At 33.9% G+C, this 21,856-nt stretch overlaps 3 protein-coding genes across 5 annotated transcripts; 2 read left to right on the top strand and 1 right to left on the bottom strand.

Annotated features, from left to right (window-relative positions):
* Positions 1–208: 208 nt before the first annotated feature.
* LOC127150993 (uncharacterized) lies at positions 209–3,615 on the bottom strand. The gene is made up of 7 exons (XM_051090146.1): positions 2,518–3,615; positions 2,111–2,254; positions 1,692–2,018; positions 1,538–1,603; positions 1,070–1,459; positions 887–982; positions 209–795 (listed from the first exon to the last, which is right to left on the bottom strand). Exons 1-7 carry the CDS (start codon positions 3,229–3,231, stop codon positions 238–240), a joined length of 2,295 nt encoding a protein of 764 aa, XP_050946103.1. The 5' UTR covers positions 3,232–3,615; the 3' UTR covers positions 209–237.
* A 786-nt stretch (positions 3,616–4,401) lies between these two features.
* Positions 4,402–6,007, top strand: PPR (pentatricopeptide repeat-containing protein At2g17033). The gene is made up of 2 exons (XM_008461325.3): positions 4,402–4,722; positions 4,819–6,007. The coding sequence occupies exons 1-2, from the start codon at positions 4,402–4,404 to the stop codon at positions 5,962–5,964; spliced, it is 1,467 nt and encodes a 488-aa protein (XP_008459547.1). The 3' UTR covers positions 5,965–6,007.
* Positions 4,591–19,548, top strand: LOC103498652 (TMV resistance protein N-like). 3 transcript variants are annotated; one of them, XM_051090144.1, is made up of 9 exons: positions 4,591–4,726; positions 10,156–11,245; positions 11,966–12,241; positions 12,691–13,794; positions 14,684–15,300; positions 16,165–16,330; positions 17,223–17,606; positions 17,792–18,133; positions 18,895–19,548. In XM_051090144.1, the coding sequence occupies exons 2-9, from the start codon at positions 10,274–10,276 to the stop codon at positions 19,399–19,401; spliced, it is 4,368 nt and encodes a 1,455-aa protein (XP_050946101.1). In that variant the 5' UTR covers positions 4,591–4,726; positions 10,156–10,273; the 3' UTR covers positions 19,402–19,548. The 3 variants fall into 3 exon arrangements, with proteins under 3 accessions (XP_050946101.1, XP_050946100.1, XP_050946102.1); XM_051090143.1 differs by lacking the exon at positions 4,591–4,726 and adding an exon at positions 8,752–9,311; XM_051090145.1 differs by lacking the exon at positions 4,591–4,726 and adding an exon at positions 9,193–9,311 and having other exon boundaries at positions 10,407–11,245.
* The last annotated feature ends 2,308 nt before the right edge of the window (positions 19,549–21,856 follow it).

Genomic DNA, 21,856 nt, shown 5'->3' with positions numbered 1-21,856 from the left:
AAAATATTAAGCGATCGTTTAGTAAAGTCTAAACGATCGTTTGGTAAAGTCTAAACGATCGTTTGGTACAGTCTAAACGATCGTTTGGTAAAGTCTAAACGATATTCTTAAAATCATAAAAAAATTCAGCGATCGTTTAGCTACAAGTAGTTTTGCAACATAGAGAATAATCGATACTACTAATTGAAATGCAACATACACAATAATAGAACAGCCAATTGATACTTGTGATTTATGTTAATATTTCAATACATAGGAGTGTTGGTTGGTCCATACTTGAAATGCTAATTGTTTTCTAAAGTATGACATGTTTTCTTGACATAATGTATCTAAACCAACACCAGCAGCTATGTACTCAAAATACTTAATTGCGAATACGCCACAATCACAATTATTTCGTTGAAGTGGAATTGGGTCAACAATGACAACTGGCCAAGGTTCCTTGTATGTCGATGATCTACCTCTCCTATCAAAGAAGCCAGTACTATCTAACAACTTTGGCACCAACTGTCGAATGGGCAGTAATATGTTTGTCATCTCTTCGGCAGTTGTAAGTGACGGAAGCGAATCCCATACCTTCACTTGACAACTTACCAAATCCAAGCATAATAGAACCCAATGGTTGCCATGGACATTGAATGGAGAGTAAACGTAATCAACACTTGCCCAAGGATCTTGGAAGTCCACTTTTGACCCGACAACATAGTCAACCAACCTATACTCTTCGTCCCAGTCAAACGGGCGATTCTCTTTAATACATTCTTTGTATAGGGGCCACTTCGAAACTAAAATGCGCTGCAAAGAAAAACATACAAACGCAAATATCAGACCGAAAGACAAATATCAAACGCAAATACATACATAAAGTAACGAGACGATTACAAACCATAAAGATTGTGTCCGCAGTTGTGAAGTTCTGAGAAGAAGGTATCCCGGCTGCCTTAATCTTCAAGCGAATGAAAAGAAAAAGTGCATCCAAATGCTAATACAAACAAAAGTAAGCAGTAAATGTATAGAACCATAACAATGATAAAATTATAATTGCATAAATGATAAGATAATCCCATACCTCATCCGACAACCACCGGCGACACATAAACAAGTCTCTGAAAAAAGCCTTCGATTTTTTCCCATGAAAGGTTTCACGCAGCTCATCGTCTGTACGCTTGTCTGTAATCCACGCTCGAAGTCTATCTAAATGGACGTCAAGTATTTTGTGCATAGGATCATAAACAATTGCTTCAGACTCAGAGGTGCTGGTGGTTGATGTCAGAGACCGTTTAGGTAGAGTTGTGAATGGGGTTGATAGGTAAACACTTGCACGCTTCCTACGGGCGGGCCGAACGTGTGGTCGTTGAGTGAGAAATGGTTCTATCTCTATGACGTCCTCATCGTCAACGACATCTATTGGCTCCTCTAAACCAATATCAACCTTCTTCTCCAACACATCTTCGTCACCCTATGGAAGCTCATAATGCATTAGTGTATATAATGATAGAAATTAAACATCAATATTAGCATGAACATGGAACCAAACCTTCTTTTTAACTTCAATGTGTTCATCCTCCAAGCCTTCGGACACCTTGTGGTCCCCTTCGTCACCCTATGGAACCTCAAAATGAATTAGCGAGAACATGGTTACCAAATATGAAACAACTAACGTGAATACACTTAACAGTTTCATTCCTAACCTTTCTTTGAAGTCCAATGTGCTTCAATATGGTTGACATCAGGCCCTTCAATTCGTCAATATCGGATTTTATAGTATTAAGTTGGCCTTCAACAACCGCTACTCGATCTTGGAGATTTCGAATAGCCTTTTTCATCTTAATCTTGGACTTCTGTTTCTTACTCTTTTTCAACTCATCTTCATCGTTAACAACTTCTCGTACTCTTTTTGAACCACCATTCTTCGACTGAATAATGGTAGATGAGCGGAAGTTTTCAAAAAGTTCACCTGAAGCAATTTTCAATTGCTCCTCTTCAGGTGTCATCTCAATGACCGCCTTAATTATAAACTGCAAATAGAAAAAGGCAAATGTATTTAGGACAAAGAAATAAGCACAAAATCACGCGATCCTTAAGTAAGTTACTATTGCTTGCTACTTACCATTGGCGAGTCAAACACCTGGCTTATAGTTTGGGACTTTGGTGATTGTTGGCACACCCACCTCAGCATTCGTGGTATGGCATGATCGTTTACTTTATCTACACCACATCCAATGATGGTTGGTATAGACTCATATGCCCAAACCTATTCCACATTTGACAAACAAGTTTAGAAAGTGCCACAAGATATATATAGATATATAAACAAGTGGTTATACAATCGTTTGAAAACAACTATACGATCATTTAACATAACTAAACGATCGTTAAAAAGAACTAAACGATCGTTTAAATAACTAAACGATCGTTTAAAATAACTAAACGATCGTTTAAAATAACTAAACGATCGTTTCAAATAACTAAACGATCTTTTTAAAGTTTTGAAGTAAGAAGTAAGAAGTCAAATACCTGTAATGCATGCGGAAATCCATTGATAGTATATTTTTTTGTCTGTGTTGATTTCTTCTTTCCCTTGGCATATTGCTTGTCCAAGGCTCTTTTCAATGCACTTAGCGTGCGTACAAAAACAATCCGACCCCAATCATAATTATTAAATGAATTCCAATCATCAGCAATCTTCAAAAAACCAATGTCCACTTTGGTTCGCCTATCTTTTCCCAACAAAGATATCTCTATAAAGTAGACTAAAGCTAATTTGACGATATCATCGTCATCACCCTCGTATTCCAAAAATATATCTTCTAAGTCGCTAACGTAAACACAGTCCTTGTCTTTGAAAAACTTCTCCAACAGTCGACTGTTCCCACCCAACTGAATATAGTCCTCTTTAGGACCCCATAGTCCAGTTACGATGTTAAACTCTCTCCTACCGAAAGTACAAACAACGCCCCCTAGTAGGAAACTTATAGAATCCTTTCCTTCATCTTCCACCTCCCTTAACAGTAAGTAGTGGATGAGTGGCCCATTGAAGACAATATTTAGGTCCAAAAAGTGCCCAAACTTTGTTTTCCTAAATAAGGCTAATTGATCGGGTTTGAGTTTGGCCTTAATATTATGTGTTGTCTTTTCCAAATGAGACAAACAGCTTACTAGGGAATAAAAATGATGGGAAGGATTAATCTTGTAGAAGGGTCCGTCGGTCGATGTTGAAGTCGATGTCATGATTCAAGCCAAGAAAAAGCAAATATATTGAAAATGGGTTACAGATAAAACTCACTGAAATAAGAGAACACGCTCAAAGTTGATTCTTAGGTTCGAAAAGGAGAAGCGACGAAATGCACTGGAGGACCGACGACAGACGAACAGTCGGAGTATCTTCGAAGAGCAGAGCGGGAAATTTGAAAAGCCAAAGAAAGGAGATGTTTTTTTTTTTTTTACTTCAGGTGTTCTATGCGAAAGAGAAGGGAAAGCGAACGTGGGTAGGCGAAACAATCAATAGAGAGCGATAGAAATTTAATGAAGGGCATTTTTGTCTATTCACACCCAAATTGTCCTAAAAGTCTTTCTTTTGAAAACTTGTCCCAAAATTCATTTAAATCTCTTTTTTTAACCTATTTTTGGCAATTTCCCAAGTAAATTCTTTATACATATAAAGTAAAAGTAACCCATTGATAATTATTTGATATGTTGAAGTGGGTAGCATTGGGAAAATGACAAAGCAACTATTTGACATGTTGCATCATCAAAGTTAGTAGGTTGGAATAGGCTCAAGAAAGGAAAACGTGACAAAAATAATACACGGTTGGTTTTTGTTTTCAAAATTAGTATATTTTTTTTAAACTTGTAAAATTATTTTTTTCCGATCAATCTCAAGTGAAATTGATACTAAGATTTTCCTAAAATGTTAAAACTTTTCAACTTATGGATTGTTTTGGGTTTTCTCGATGCATGTCCTTAAACATTTTTTTACCAAATCTTATTTAATCTTTTTCATTCTTTCGAAAGATTTGAAGCTGAACAAGAAACCTATTTGCAAATCACTTCTAAAAAGAAGCATGAGAGTGTAAGATTTGGTAAAATTACAAATTTTTAGGCTTTCTCTACAATTTTGCTCGATAAAGCTAGTGGTGTATGATTTAGGAAGACTTGAAAAACGGTAGCATCTCGATATTGAAAACTTTTAATATTTTAGAAAATTTTCGGTGTTGATTTAGCCAAAAGGATCAGGAAAAGCTTCGGAGATAGACCGAGAAAAACAGTTTTTCAAAGGGTTAGTTTGGTCAATTTCTCAATTGAGTTGATATTGCCTTAGATTTCATTTTTACTCAACGAATCACACAAAACTTCAAGTCATCAAGGAGTTGAGGGGCGGGTATTGGTTGTTGACGCTTAATGGAACTACGCTTATGTCCGCCGCCGTATGTCATCGGAGACGGCGTTCGACTCTTCTTACAGCCGCTTAAACGCCTTGACGGCTTCCGCAGTTACCCTTTCCTGCCAAATTTGCAGGTCAAATGTACTACACTCACCAAACAAACCCACCGATTCCTCTCCACGTTGTCCACAACCGGGGCCACCGGTGACCAATCGGCGACCAATCGCCTAATTCGGAAGTTTGTAGCTAGTTCTCCTAAATCGATTACTCTCAGTGTTCTCTCAAATATCGTCTCCACTCACACGCCTCAACCTGAGCTCTGCTCTGCCGCTCTCACTGTAAGTATGGCTTCTTTGTTTTCCCCTCTTCATTTCATCATTCTTGCTTTGATTCTGTCGTTAAACTTCTCCATCAATTTCCTGATGTTCATGTAGTTATATTCTAGAATTACTGAAGCGTCTTGGTTCACATGGAATTCCAAGCTAGTTGCTGACCTTGTTGCCTTCCTCGGTCAAAATGGACTGTACAGTGAGTCGGAAGCCCTAATTTCCGAGGCAATTTCTAAGTTAGGGTCTCAAGAAAGAAAACTTGTGAATTTCTACTCCCAGCTAGTTGAATCTCAATCCAAACACGGTTTTGAAAGAGGATTTGGTGACTCCTATTCTCGCCTTTTTGAGCTTCTTTATAATTCGCCTTCAGTTTATGTTAAACGTCGAGCTTATGAATCAATGGTTACTGGTTTGTGCTCCATGAAAAGACCTCACGAGGCTGAGAGTTTGGTAAAAGAAATGAGGAGTAAAGGAATTACGCCTACTGCATATGAATATAGGTCCATTATTTACGCCTATGGAACGTTGGGATTGTTTGAAGAGATGAAGAGGAGTTTGAAGCAGATGGAGAATGACAACATTGAGTTAGACACAGTTTGTTCCAACATGGTTCTTTCATCGTATGGTGCTCATAACAAGCTTGGAGATATGCTTCTATGGCTTCAAAGAATGAAAACTTCCTCGCATTGTAAATCCTCTGTTCGGACTTACAATTCTGTCTTGAATTCATGTCCGAAGATTACATCAATGTTACAAGATCACAAGAGCGGCGATTTGCCAGTTTTGATCGAAGACTTAATCGCGATTCTAGACGGTGACGAGGAGGCTTTGTTGGTTAAAGAGTTGTTGGTTGGTTCATCTGTATTGAATGAGATAATGGTGTGGGATGCAATGGAGTTGAAGTTGGATTTGCATGGAGCACATGTTGGTGCAGCTTATGTGATCATGTTACAGTGGATCAAGGAGATGAGACTCAACTTTGAGGATGAGAGCAATGTGATTCCAGCACAAGTTACATTGATTTGTGGATCTGGAAAACACAGTATTGTCAGAGGAGAGTCTCCTGTTAAAGCTTTGATTAAAGAGATTATGGTTCGAACAGAAAGTCCTCTGAGAATCGATCGAAAGAACACCGGTTGCTTCATCTCAAAAGGAAAAGCTGTGAAGAATTGGTTATGTTCACTACCAGGAAAAAAGGATACTGTAGCTAATAGAAAATGCTATAAAAGACCTTTTATACCGAAGCCTTAACATTCCATGTTATTAAAATTCTATAACGAATGCTCTTCCGTGACGAATCTCTTCAATTTATACTTTCCCTCACTGATTTATTGTCTGCGTCATACATCCCTAACATAGAGATTAGTAGAGAGGATGTGCAACTCAGCTCGACCTATACGAACAGGTCGATGAAACTTCGACTTCATCCTTCTAGAGGTTATAGTTGGGTCTGTTGTATGATTTTCTCGTGTGGCACCGGAAGCGTGTGGTATGCAGACAGTGAGCCCTTAAGCTTTCGGATCTTACCCACAAAGGCCACAACACACACATCAGACCCGAAAAATGGAAATAAGACTCCCTTAAAATCAATGGTAAATAAAAGTAAAGCAGATGCTTCTTGAAAAATGCAAATAAGCTATTCGGGTTGGCTTATCTTCTCTTCTCTAGTTCAGAGGAGAGTCCAAAGCAATACACAAGTAAACAACACATAAATGTAATCAAATGATGTCCACTTTTCAAATTATCATAGAGTAATTAATTACCGATGGACTAGGGTAAACATGGCATAATCCTTATGGTTTGATAGAACCTCATAAATAGCCCATATGATATAATTAAATCCTCATAAATAGTCATAAAACATAACACAATAGAGAACAAAATTATAATTATCTCCCCACTAAATTAATGGCATAAAACATAACACAATTATTAATTAATAAAACGTACATATAGCTAAAGCTAGCTTAGCTTAGTGAAGATTGTTACAACATTTCAACCTGGAGGTGGCAACTTTGAATCCCCCAACCCCTAATTGGTGTAAATTCTTGTGACCTCTCGACAATATTATATCAAAAAAATCTTGTTCCACTTCATCTAGTCTCTTCAATGGTTCATTCCATACATCCAACTTCTTATTTTGCAAATAGGAACCAATGGTTTTCAAAGTTAATGGGAGTCTTCCAACCTTTTGCACAATTTCATTGCAAAGCTCATTTTTATCAAAAGGGCTATTTCCAAAACAGTGAATAAGCATTCTCAAGGCAAAGCAACTCCCGTGTTGGATTCTTGCATTTTATCTCTGTAATTAAGTTGATGAAGTACATCTCTGTTTCTTACTAAATGTAGCCCTTCTTGCTAAATGGGATGGATAAATTAAAAAGTTTCCCTTGGAGCTAAAGTGGTGAGGAGTATCCATGGAGAGTTTATTTGGATGGTATACTAAAGGAATTGTCACTTGCAATCTCTCTGTAGTTCCTGGATTAGTATTTCGAGATACTGACTTCAAGAGGATTCCTTGGCATGTTCAAGTTAAGTGATGGTTCAAGAATAGCATTTTGAAATGATTCTTGGGCAGATGTTGTTTCTTCTAAAAATTTCTTTTTCAAGGCTGTTCAGATTGTCTTTGAATCCTAATGGGGCTATAAAGGAATTTTGGGACTCTTCTACTGCTTCATGGGCTCTAAATTTTAGAGAACTTTTAAAAGATGAAGAAGTAGATGAATTTCAAGCCATCATTGGTCTTATATCTGAAGGATAATCTCAGCCTGAAAAAAAAAGAACCTGGAAATTAGAATCAAATGAGAAGTTTTCGGTTCATTCATTAGTCAACCATCTTTCCAGTGCCTCCCCAGTTGGAAAGCATACTCGGGAATTTGGTAGATAAAAAACCCTAGAAGAGTGCGCTTTCGATATTGCTGAATGGATTCACTGATCTATGCAGAGGTTCTGCAAATGAAACTACCCCTCACTGCTTATCTCCTCATGTTTGTCCCTTGTGTATACAGGCTTCAGAAGATTTACGACATATTTTCTTCTCCTGCTTAGATGCAAAGAAGTGCTGGTTTGACTTATTTGGCTGTTATCATATGAATTGGGTGGTTTTCAACTACAGATTTAAGGAGAATGTGGTTCAGCTTATTTCAAGTCCCATTCTCAAGAAGAAACGGAGATTGATTTGGTTAAATGCAGTAAAGGTCATTTGATCAGAAATTTGGTTTGAACTTAATCAGTGAACATTTCAAAATAAAGCTTCCTCTTGGAAAAAATCATGTCTAAGGACTTTTCTACTCCCACATATTGTATACTCGGTAAGACGCTTGAGTACTTACTTCTGCTTTTGTGCATTGTGTCAATCATTCAAAAACAATGGTTTAAGGTTAATAAGTAGTTCAATGCTTTATTCTGGCAGCCTTTCAAAATGATTGCTGATAAGATCTAGAATTTCCGGGTGGAGAAAAAAGTTCAAGAAAGGAATTGCATCTATGGACGTTCTTAGTTATGTTTTGTGACTGGGATTTGAGAAATCGAAAGTTATTATCTGACAACAAGTGGCAAGCAAAGCAACTATTCACTAAAATCTGATCATAGATATAGCTTCAAACAAAATCTCTACAGTCCAGATTGAGTATACTTGTGTCAAAAACATGTCAAAATTTTAGCTCAATCAAACCATAAGACGATTGACAAAATGATGCTGGACAGAAGCTATAATTTCTTTCAAATGCTAAAACTTCTATAGTGGGTACTCGATTTCATCCCGTTATGAATTAATAATAAAACAAACATGATAACTTAGTTTAATAATATAATTTTGTCAGTGCCTACCTCCAATATGTTATTTAAAAAATTATGAAGCCATCCAAAGATGACAATATCAAATTTAATAATAGAATTGAAAACCACCCAATGAAATTTCATATGGGAGAAAGAGTGTGAATCATTTGGGCAAAGAAAGAAAAAAAAAAAAAAAAAAAAGAACACTTTACCATTAGAATCCATTTTGATAGTTCACAGCAGAGCTCTCACAAGCCTTCAATGGCTTCTTCAGCAATAATGAAGAGAAGAGATTCAATAACATCCTTATCTTCTCCTCCTTATTCTATTTCTCTTCCTCTTCCTCCTTTACGAAGATACGACGTTTTCCTCAGCCACAGAGCTAAGGACCACAGAGCTAATAACGACACTGGACGTAGTTTCATATCCGATCTCCACGAAGCTCTAACAAGTCAAGGAATTGTAGTTTTCATAGACAAGGAAGACGAAGAAGATGGAGGGAAACCGTTGACGGAGAAGATGAAAGCGGTGGATGAATCAAGGTCTTCCATCGTGGTTTTTTCGGAGAATTATGGGAGTTGGGTTTGCATGAAGGAAATAAGGAAGATTAGAATGTGTCAGAAGTTAAGGGATCAATTGGTGCTTCCAATATTTTACAAAGTAGATCCAGGGGATGTGAGGAAGCAAGAGGGGGAGAGCCTTGTGAAGTTCTTTAATGAACATGAAGCCAATCCTAATATTAGTATTGAAGAAGTTAAAAAATGGAGAAAATCTATGAACAAAGTTGGCAATCTCTCTGGATGGCATCTCCAAGATTCCCAGTTAAGTAATTATTCAATTTTCACTCTCTTCACTACTTTTTTCTTTTTTCATTTTAATAAAATGAGTAGGATATCCAAATTTTGGTAATTTTGTGTTTGATGTTGGCTGTATATAGCGTTACTTAGAAAGAAGATGGTTAGCTGAGTTTTTTTGTGCTCGAGTGATTCTTCTTAGCTATTTCTAAAGATGTTGCTAGCTATTTAAGGAATCAGTGGGTGCATCTAGTGAATCACTGGGTGTCATCTCACCTATAGTGCTCATTCATTTACGAAAAAGAATTTGAATATTATGGAGATGATTTCATTTATTTTATTTGCAAAAAACCTCAAATAGAATTAACTCGAATCCGAAATTCCACAATTTGGGCAAGCCACATAAAGGATAACTTGACCTAGCTAAGATGTTCCTGGGTGGCTACTAATCGCTTCTTTCCCTCAGTGAAATTGTTAAAAAGAAAAAACATATATAAAGGATGATGTGGCCTTGTCCAAAACATTAGATGAAAAAAATTGAAAAGGCCGAAGAAGCCAAAGAATGGGCCACTCTGTTACCATTCCTATTTGTAAGCAAGTGGATGTGGAATTCGATGGTCTCAGGGTGTGGTTAGAAGGTTGCATTCAATGAGCTTTAGTTTATCTCATTTTGAAAAATACATCAAAAGATATAGTATTTAAATACTAATAATACATATGTGACACTCACTAATACACACAAACGTAACGTTCGTCGATGCATTTAATAATTCATGTGTATCCAACCATTCCTCTATATCCTGATTATTCATGTATGTGCAACTTATTTTGAAATAATGTTTCTAGATATAACTTTTAAACAATTTTGTAGTTCTGAAGAAGGGGCCATCAAAGAAATTGTGAATCATGTTTTCAACAAATTGCGTCCTGATTTGTTTCGGTATGATGATAAATTAGTTGGAATTAGCCAAAGACTGCACCAAATAAATATGCTTTTAGGAATAGGTTTGGATGATATACGCTTTGTTGGAATATGGGGAATGGGTGGAATTGGCAAAACGACCCTTGCTAGAATCATTTACCGAAGTGTTTCCCATTTATTTGATGGCTGTTATTTCTTAGACAACGTCAAAGAAGCTTTGAAGAAACAAGGCATAGCTTCATTACAAGAAAAGCTTCTAACAGGAGCTTTAATGAAGAGAAACATTGACATCCCTAATGCTGATGGAGCTACATTAATCAAGAGAAGAATAAGTAATATCAAAGCTCTTATAATTCTCGACGATGTTGACCATCTAAGCCAACTTCAACAGTTAGCTGGCAGTTCAGATTGGTTTGGTTCAGGAAGTCGAATCATCGTTACAACGAGAAACGAACATCTACTCGTGTCTCATGGAATTGAAAAAAGGTACAAAGTTGAGGGGCTGAATGTTGAAGAAGCTCTTCAACTTTTTTCACAAAAAGCATTTGGAACAAACTATCCAAAGAAAGACTATTTCGATCTCTCTATACAAGTTGTGGAATATAGTGGAGATCTTCCATTAGCAATTGAAGTTCTTGGATCTTCTTTACGTGATAAATCAAGAGAAGTATGGAAAAATGCAGTGGAGAAGTTAAAAGAAATTCGTGACAAGAAAATATTGGAAATATTAAGGGTTAGTTATGATTTGCTAGACAAATCAGAGAAGGAAATATTTCTAGATCTTGCATGTTTTTTCAAAAAGAAAAGTAAAAAGCAAGCAATTGAAGTGCTTCAAAGCTTTGGATTTCAAGCTATTATTGGACTTGAAATTTTGGAGGAAAGATCTCTTATTACTACACCACATGAGAAGATACAAATGCATGATTTGATACAAGAAATGGGTCAAGAAGTTGTTCGTAGAATGTTTCCGAACAATCCTGAAAAACGTACTAGGCTGTGGCTTCGTGAGGATGTTAATCTTGCTCTAAGTCATGATCAGGTAAGATCTTCAATCGAGTTCAGGTTAATTCAATAAATTTTATTCTACTTTGGTCTCCAAACTTCATACCTATATTTCATCTATTTACTATTGGATTGAATTTAAAAGGATATAAAACTACTTTTGTTGTACTTGAAATCAATTTCTTCAAGATAGTTAGCCAAACCCGATTGTGTTAGTTTATCAATCTAATGTTCAATTTGTTCCTTGAGCTTTAAGACCATTTTTTTTAGTCCTTGCTACGATTTTGTAATATACTATCCTAGCAAATCTACTATCCGCTCATTAATTGAAGCATGCTATAAATGCATGTACTTGAAGTTGCATTATCTAAGGTCCCATTTGTTAACGATTTCAGTTCTTACAATGGTTTGCATCTTTCTCAAGTACAAATGTTGAATATTATTCTTAGTCAAATTCCAAAATAAAAACAAGTTCTTAGAAAAATACTTTTTTTAGTTTTCAAAAATTGATTTGGTTTTTTAAAGCAATGATAAAAGTATAAAGTAGATAACAAATTAGCAAAGACGTTAGAGGGTGAAATTGTTGTTCATGGACTTATATTTTCAAAAAACTAAAAACAAAAAACATAGTTAGCAAACGGAACTCTATTGCATTTGAAAATTTATATATTTAAAGTGACATTTAAAAGTGTAGTGACCAAAATTATACAATATGATACGTTTGAACCATATTTTATCTACATGAGTTTTTTTACAGGGAGCAGAAGCAATTGAAGGAATAGTGATGGATTCAAGTGAGGAAGGAGAATCACATTTGAATGCCAAAGTCTTTTCAACAATGACCAATCTTAGGATATTGAAAATAAACAATGTTTCCCTTTGTGGAGAACTTGACTATCTCTCTGATCAGCTGAGGTTCCTCAGTTGGCATGGCTACCCTTCAAAGTATTTACCTCCAAATTTCCATCCCAAAAGCATATTAGAACTTGAATTGCCCAACAGCTTCATTCACTATCTTTGGAAAGGCTCAAAGGTAAATTAAAAGTTCAGCACAAAAAACTTCCATAAATGAATGAGAGATTGAACCTCGCTGATTTTAAACAAAAGAGTGTGTATATCAATTTATCATCGAGCAATATATTCACCTTGGCAACTGTTTAATTGAGTGTATTCTTTGCTCTTCCTTTGCTGTTTTTTATATATATCATCATGTGCATATATAGAGCTTATCTCTAGCTCTTTGACGAACTATATGCTTTGTACTTGATTATGTATATCCTATATTTTGTTTTTGGATGTGGGACATAAAGAGGGTTGCTAGATATTTGTCAATCTAGTTGTGTGATATACCAGTGCATCGACTGATCCTTCTTTATATTATATGTAGTTGTGTGATACACCGGAACTTCTTTTTTGTTACTTCATTTTGTTTAAAGCTTGTATTAATCACTTTCTAATTTTTCTGTGATGTGTTTTTTGCAGAGATTGGACAGATTGAAGACAGTAAATCTTAGTGACTCTCAGTTCATATCCAAGACACCTGATTTTTCAGGGGTTCCAAATCTAGAAAGATTGATCTTGAGTGGTTGTGTAAGACTGACAAAACTTCATCAATCTCTAGGTTCTTTAAAGCGCCTAATTCAATTAGATCTTAAGAATTGCAAAGCCCTAAAAGCTATTCCTTTCAGTATTAGCTTAGAATCACTCATAGTTTTAAGTCTTTCAAACTGTTCAAGCCTAAAAAATTTCCCAAATATTGTTGGAAACATGAAAAACTTAACAGAGCTTCATTTAGATGGAACATCCATACAAGAATTACATCCATCAATAGGACACTTAACAGGACTTGTCCTATTAAATCTTGAAAATTGCACAAATCTTCTAGAACTTCCAAACACAATTGGTTCTTTAATATGCTTAAAAACTCTCACGTTACATGGCTGCTCAAAACTTACTAGAATTCCAGAGAGTTTAGGATTTATTGCTAGCTTGGAGAAGCTTGATGTTACTAATACTTGTATAAATCAAGCTCCATTGTCCCTTCAACTTTTGACGAATCTCGAAATACTAGATTGTCGAGGTCTTTCTCGTAAATTCATCCATTCATTATTTCCATCATGGAATTCTTCATCATATTCTTCTCAATTAGGATTGAAGTTTACATATTGTTTATCTAGTTTTTGTTCAATGAAGAAATTGAATTTGAGTGATTGTAGTTTAAAGGATGGGGATATACCAGATAACCTTCAAAGCTTGCCTTCACTTGAAATTCTTGATTTAAGTGGAAACAGTTTTAGTTTTCTACCTAAAAGTGTTGAACATCTTGTGAATCTTAGAACTCTTTATTTGGTAAATTGTAAAAGGCTTCAAGAATTGCCAAAACTCCCACTTAGTGTTCGTAGTGTAGAAGCAAGAGATTGTGTTTCACTTAAGGAATATTACAATCAAGAAAAGCAAATGCCTTCAAGTTCAACAGGTATGGCTGTTATAAGTTGTCCTATAACGGATGAAGAACATAATTTCAAGATCGATAGAGTCAATTTGTCAAGTATTCATCTTCGTACAATGGTTCAAAGATATATTGAGGTACACACACTCTCTCTCTCTCTTTACATCTTTTTAAATTTTGAAAACATTTATTTCCATTTCATTGCGAGAAAATTACCTTTTAGGTTTAGATTATTTCATTTGTGTGCTATCTAGTTCTTACATTCATACGATTTTGATATGTAAAATTTCAAAATGTCTATTCATTATGATTCTAAATTTAAACATTATTTGGGAGGAAATAATACCGTAGAGAAGTCTCATATTCAAACTCCTACAATATTATTTTCTACTCTAATATCATCCTAAATCACTAAATGTGTAACAACTTGAGTTTAGAAAGAGGACATGAATGAACCAGATTATATCCGAATGAAAGGGATACTGAGGGCATGAAGTGTATGATTGAGAAAGACTTAAAAAAATTGATCAAAGTCACCACTAACAAGGTGCACCTTCCTTTTCGGTGACTCAATCTTAGGAACTCCAAAGTTAAACATACTTAGTTTGAAACTATTTCTAGGTTGGGTAACTCTCTAGAAATTTTCCTTGGATGGATGTGAGTGAGAACAAAATATGCTAAAAGGATCGGTGTTGGTTTGTAGGGGGATAACTTTCACTAATAATTAATAAGCCTTTAAAGCAAGGATGACCTTGCCAGGTGGTAGAGGACGTAAGTGAATGTTGGGGCCATTAATTGCCGAATTTGGATTCCAAATTCTGGGCCTGAGACGTTACACAATGACTCAAAAATTTAAATTGATAGGTCTACAAATTCAGTATTATATCATTGGCCAAAAGATATGAACACAATGTTTCTTTGATTGAGATATCCTCATACATTTACTGATATCTCTCATTTCTCTAATATCATGTTGAAAAGAAAAACAAACTTAACTCATTCTTGTTTGTTTTCTTCATTTTGCAGGTTCTGACATGGCAACAAGAAGAATATTTCTTCACTATCCCTTACACTCAGCTTATTTCATGCTTTGACCATAGAAAGCTTGGATCTTCAATCACAGTGCATTGCCATCAAAACACATATGAATCTAGAGATAATGAGAGAATTGGGATAGCTTTATCTGCATTCTTTCAGGTGCAAGAAAACCCTCAAAATATTGGCCATTCAGAAACTACATTTTGCAACTTCATCATCAATCTAGAAACAGATGATTGCCCTTTGAAATCTCCTCTAATATTTAATAAAAATGAAGACAAATTACGCCCTCCTCGAGGGCTTCTAGTGTTTTTCATACCCTTTAGAATCATCAGTTATTGGTTGGATCAATCTTGCTGTGTTGATATCTCAATAATTCCTACAAATCCAATGGTAAAAGTGAAGGCTTGTGGGGTTTCTTTACTTTTTCAGCAAAATGGTGGGGTTTTTATTGGAAAAATAATGAAGGGTCTTTTTGGATCTCCTGATTTTGCTCATAAATTCATGTTGGAGCACATATTAAATCAGCAAAACCATGTGGACGTCTCTAGCTTGGTGGAAGGAGGACCCAATGCAAGAAGTTATTGGCTAAATGCCTTGCATAGGTTTGTTTTAATGACTATATACATATTTAAATCCGGTTATCTATTTGGTTTCTAAAGCTTTAAAAGTCATTTTTGTTGGTCTATAAAGATAGAAGTAAAGAAAATATATCACCGAAGTATCTTTTAGTCTCTGTGGGTTTTGAGTTAAGTAATTTCCACTTGATTCCTAGATTTATCAAAATATTGAAGGATTTTATTTTTAATCTTTAAGTTTTGAGTTTTTTTAGAGAAGGATACTATGTTATGGTGTCGAAGGAACAACCATAACAAAATTCATTAAAAACAACGATTCAACAAGAGTTACAGAAGGCTGGAGGATAGCTTGGTAACAAGTTAGTTAGAGAATACATTGAGATTGAGAGCTATAGTACTTTGAGTATAGTTTTTGAAAAAAATGGCTTCTAGATGACCATAAGCCAACCGGGGTGGAGATATTTTTCTAAAGCTATAGTACTTTAAGTTTTGAGTTTGATTTCAATTTAGTCTCTAAATTTCAAATGTTACTATTTTATCCTTGATATTTGAGTTTTGTTTCAATTTAGTTCATAAATTATTCAAGATCATTAACGCTGAAATCAAATTCAAAGCTTAAGCACTAAATATGTAACATGGACACTAGACTCAAAATTTTACAACCAAAAAGGTATTTTTCTTTGTCTTTTTCTTCTTTCTTATTGGCCCTTATTTTATCTATATATATAGGTAGCTTACTCTCTTTAGTAACACAATGATCTACCATAACTATTCAATGTTCAAAGATCAATTTTTTATTTTTTTTTTATTTGTAAGGACCTTAATTTGATTTTCACTTAATTCCATTTTTATATGTCTGATATATCTCTGTTACGTTTGTGTTTGTCTTAGGACGGTGGGAGTATTACCACCAAAGCTTCAACCAAGTATACAATCCAATGATATAGAAGATGGTTCCTCTTCTAATTTGGCAATTGAACAAGTTTCAACTCAAAATGATCACCCAACAATTATGTTGAAGAGGAATCTCAAATCGGTCCTACGTAGAATTTTTGAGGTTTGTACCTTTTTTTTTTTTCTTTTCTAATTCACTTTTGTTTGATAATTAATTTGATTTTTAGATTTTTAGTTTTTAAGAGAACTGGTTTGATTTCTTCAAAAAAAAAAAAAAAAAAGAAAATGTTAGATTCCTACCTAACAGACGACCTTTGATATATTTCTTGTGGCTTCAGATCAAAGTTAGAGAGACTATATATATAGATTAGAAATTGCATCAGATGACAAGAAAATTAGAAAAAAAAACAGCAATGATACCTCTTTTTCGCATACTGCAAATATGACAAATATTAAAAGTAATTAATGATATCAAATTAGAGGGTTATTCACTTTTAAATTTTTAACTTTTGCAATTTAAAAGATGTAGTGACATGGGTCCTATTATCATAATTCTTTTTTGCTATTTTTGCAAGCACTCCTGTATAAATTGTGAAAATTTAAAAATTATAGCAGTTTTGTCCCTCAATCTCTTAGTATACATGATTTTCATTTGTTCTCTCTAGATGTTTTAATATGCTATACATTTTGTCAGCAAACAACCAACAAATCAAAACGCAGTTACCCAAACCTTATGTGAGGAAGATAATACAATCCGAAAAGAACCTTGAGAGAGAAACCAAAGCATGAACAAATTTGTTCCTTTCAATCTGAAAAAATATTTTATACGTTTACCCCTAAGTATTGAGCTAAGTTTTCATTTGGTTCTATTGTAAACCAGTAACATTCAGAAACTTAATTTAAAATAAATATCAAACCCAAAACTTAGAGGTACAAATGAAGCATTATGTATACCTACATATCAAATAAAAACTATAGTCAAAACTAGAGATATATAAGATCGATTCAATAACAATTTTACATAATATTGTACCAAATACTCTTCTTTTTTTCAGGAATTGAAGCTTAATGGTGAATACTACTGTTTTCCTCGAGGAGAAATTTCCAAAAGATGGTTTACTCTTCAAGTTAAGAGGCCTTCAGTGACAATAAAAGTTCCTCCAAATTTGCACAAAAACAAGAAATGGATGGGTTTGGCATTTTTTGCCATATTTGCTAGTGATATCAACTCCAATATTTCACAATCATTCTCATATCAATTGGAATTTGATGAGTATCCATTAGGGCGTCCATCAATTATTCGTCTGCATGATGGAGCCTTCAGTAATGACTCTCGTCAGTTATGGGTTTCTTTTGAGCCTCGTGAAGTTTACCCTTATAGGTTAAATAAATGGAGAAACCTTCGTGTTTCTTTTCTACCAAGTTGCTCACAAACAAAGGTAATGCTGGAATTACTTGACTCCGGTATGTGATGTTTAAGTTATTTACGTATTTGTCATCTTTACCTCATTTATATTTATGATCTTAGGGTTTAGAGAAGTGTACTATATGAACTTTATAATCCTAGCGGTATCTTAATTTTGTAATCTTTATTATTCTTTAATTTTCTTTCAATTCTTAACAGGTAATATTATGTGGTGCACGTCTTCTTTACCAAGAAGATTTGGATGAGTTTGTAGACACTATTATTGACAGTGTATTGGGTTGCTCCATAAACCTTCATGAGTTTTATGATGGAGTGTTTTTAAACAGTATGTTGAGTTTGATAAGATCACAAAAGTATGATCCGGATATCGAGGAGGACGAGGACAAGGACGAGGCTTTGATGGAAACTAGAGGAGGAAATTATGCTTCCACATCTAGCAGTTCTCTTGAATCAACAACAAAAGGCCGTCTTGATGATAGCAATGATTACTACTATGATCTCAAGCAATGCCTTCATGTTTTCTTCCAAAGGAGTTTACAGGTTCTCTCTCTTTTATCTCTCTCATGCATTTTCATTTTCGAGCAAAAACTACAAAAATTACTTCTAAAATGTATGGTGCTTAGTTGTAATAATTATAAAAACTCAACCCGAAATATGATGAAATTTGAACCATCAAAACTTTTACCGTTCTTAAAGCTTTTACGATTGAAAATTCGAATGTAAAATTACAGTCTTTTTGTAATCGGCTCTAATTAGACGTTTTTCAAGGGAACAATGTAGCATTTTTAGTATGCTATTAAAAGTTCCATTTTTCTTAGAAAATGTTGTGATTAATTTTTTCACGAAAAAGTTGAGGTTAGTAAATGCATCAAAACATCACAACTAGATTAATTAACCGACTTCAATTGATTTGGAGTCAATGCTCTTCGTAACAATAGTTGATTTTACATGTGATATATAGATATTGATTAAAAAGTTATTTATTGCCTTTTTTTTCTTCTTTTGCCAAAATAGTTTTTATTTTTCATCCCATCATTTTCACATTTTGTATATATTGATTTGATATTTCAATCAGGAACGGATTTACGCAGGGACAAAGGTGTGGCTAACAATGTAAAATTTAAAAATTTGGAAACACAAAGACAATGTTAGCAAACTTTTGAAACAATAAAAAAACTAAATTGAAAACATCCGATTTTTTTAGAAAACACATATTTAGCCATTTAGTATTATGTCATTATTTATGGTATATGTGCATTCAAAGAATTTCTAATCATTTCTTTAATTCTCCCTTCATATAGAACCGATATGACACCGCGTTCGATTTTATCGTACGGGGACACGACGTTCCACAACTATTCTCTCGCCAACCGGAGAGAAATAGAGCAAGTATTGAACTTCCCCCAACATTATATACAAGCAATGTTTGGATTGGGTTTGTTGTTTGCACACTTTTATACGTCAACAAAAATCCAACAGCTATCTACAACAACCTTGGTTCAAGGATGCCTCATGACCTTATGTGCCAATTTGAAATTGAGCAAGGCCTTCTAAAGCCACTTCATATTCACACTACAATGGAGAACAAATGGTTGTGGTTGGATGAAAGACAATTTGTTTGGTTGTACTATACGCCACGAAGAACATTCGGTCACATTTTGCGTCATTGCTCGTATATTCGCGCTATTGTTGAAGCTGATAGTCCTGAATTGACGGTTCGTCGATGTGGAATTTATCTTCTGCATAATCAAGATAGGGAGAAGATTGATCAGATATTAATAGAATCGTTACCAACAAGAAGCACCTAGGTACATACTAATTTACTAATTAACTTTGCTGTAAATAATTCTCACTTATTGATGAAGAAAATTATTGGTATTGCCATATGATACAAGCTTTGGTTCGTGTCTTACGTGATATGCAAAAGAATCTTAAACATAAGTTACCTTCATCCATCTACTTAAACTTTTTTGCGTTACATTTCAAATGTTATACTCATACTAACATTTCTGCTCATATAAACCTCTCCATTATTTTAAATAATCGAATGAATGACAGAGGCTTTATATATAATAAAATGCCTATTAAAATAATTGAGAAAGTTATTTTAAATAACAAAATTATTAAAAATATTTATAAATATAACAAAATGATCAAATATATGTCTAAGTATATTTTAGGAAATATAGGGCAATAATAAGAGCATACTTTAACAAACACATAAATTGTACCATCAATTTTGGAATTGAAGGTTGATGGGGTTTTTTTTTTTTTTTTTTTTTAAGATTTTCATGCTAACATAAAACTTTACGTTTTGAAAAAAAGCTAGTTTCAGATATAGGGAAATGAAACAAAATGTTTATAAAATATAACAAAATATCATTGATTGTCTATGATGGACCACGATAAACTATAATATGTGCTTATATATATCACCACACATATGGTAGAACCTATCTTGGTCTATCATAAATAAATTATGATATTTTACTATATTTATAAATATTTTTAAAAGTTTTCTCATTTAAAATAATTTTCTTTTTAAAATGTCAATAATTTTCCTAATTTACTCATCAAGTTTTAACCGTCGAGAATAATTTTTTTTTTGAAAATTTTTTATGGATAACAAAAGAAAAATTGAAACTATTTATAAAATGTAACAAAAAAAAATGTACCGCAGATAATTTTATTGATTTTCCTATATTTTGTAAATAGTTTCAATGTTTTTCTATATATACAAGTGTCCATTTTTTTAAACATAGAAATGAGAAGTAAAAGAGAGGAAGAAGACTGAAACCACCTCTTCATGATCTGCCCTTGCTTTATTCATCTGAGACAAAATTACCTCCCTTACAAACAGGATTTCTTTGCAGCAAAGTATCTCATCCCTGTGTAACATTTGGTTAGAGAGAAACAATAGAACGTTGAACGATAAAGAGAAGACTCCAACCGACGTCTGGGAAGATATAAAAGCTCTTACCGGTTTATGGTCTCAAAGATCTAAGTTCTTCACCAGTTATTCTGCTTCGAATTTAGCTTTGAACTTGCATGCTTTTATTTAGATTTTGTGGGTTGCTTGTGGGCTTGTCTCTAACCTTTCTTTACATTTTTTCTTGCCTTTTGTACTTTTTTCATATATTAATATAGCGGGAATGATGAGAGTGCTAAGGGGTATCCACTAGTGGAAATGTTTAGGTGTACTGAGTCTGCTGACTCAATGTATCTTTTAAAAAAAAGAAATAAGACCTAAAAAAACTTTAAGAAACAGAAGCCTGGATTTTTCATTTTCTTTCCTCCTTTTGTATCTGTTGTCTAGTGAAATTTTTTCCACTAATATATACAAAAGATTAGTTATACAAAACGACAAACTTTAAATTAAAAATAATATACAATTTGAGTAGGTGTTGAATCCACTTTGAAGTTGTAGAAATTTTGTCAAATTTTATCTAGTGATCTACTTTGGTAAAGCTAGCTCCATATGAAATAATTAATAATGTATCTTGAGATTGTAGAGCCACATTAAATAATTAAACTAATTAATACAAAGATTTGATAAATGAATTCACCCACTTGTCATTAAAATAAATAACCTAATTGATGTTGATATATATCATGCATGTGTAAGCACACATGCCAAGCCAACAACCTAAATTTTCAAAGTAACGTAACCTTAAAGATAAGAATTAATAATTAATGTGAGGGTTTTGAAAATGTAAAGAAGAAAAGTCCAAATCAATTTGAAAAAACTTAAACCTTTTAAATTAAAGTGTTGTGGTTATCACAATTACAATGTGAAACCAATTAAAGAATTATAAAATAAAAGCAAACATGATGATAACTTTGTTTAGTATTTTAGTTGTATTATATCATGTCTTGAAAGAGCCAAAAGAGTCAAAGTCCATGAGAGCCAAAAGTGGGGAGATTGGTCTTATATTGCCCACCACAATATAACGACATACCTAGAAATACTCAAACCCATATGCTCCTATGATCACTAGTGAACCTAATTGCCCCTAAAACTCATCTTTAGTCTCCTCCAGGTATATAGTTATGATTTTATTATATATATATATATATTTATCTTGTGAGAATCTCATGTTGAAAAAATTTAAAGAAACTTACAATCTAAAGAAACTGATAATCTTTCTAAGATAGATGGATCGCGCTTCTCTTATTGCTAGTTGAGTTTAAGATGAAATCTCATATTATTAAATATGTAGCATTGAAAACATGTTATATAATCCATCTTAATTCGACATCGTT

Source organism: Cucumis melo, chromosome 9, assembly GCF_025177605.1.
Source record: "Cucumis melo cultivar AY chromosome 9, USDA_Cmelo_AY_1.0, whole genome shotgun sequence".
In the NCBI taxonomy this organism is placed as follows: Eukaryota; Viridiplantae; Streptophyta; class Magnoliopsida; order Cucurbitales; family Cucurbitaceae; genus Cucumis; species Cucumis melo.
The sequence above is the reverse complement of the archived record's forward strand: the minus strand, read 5'-3'. Positions and strand labels throughout refer to the sequence as shown.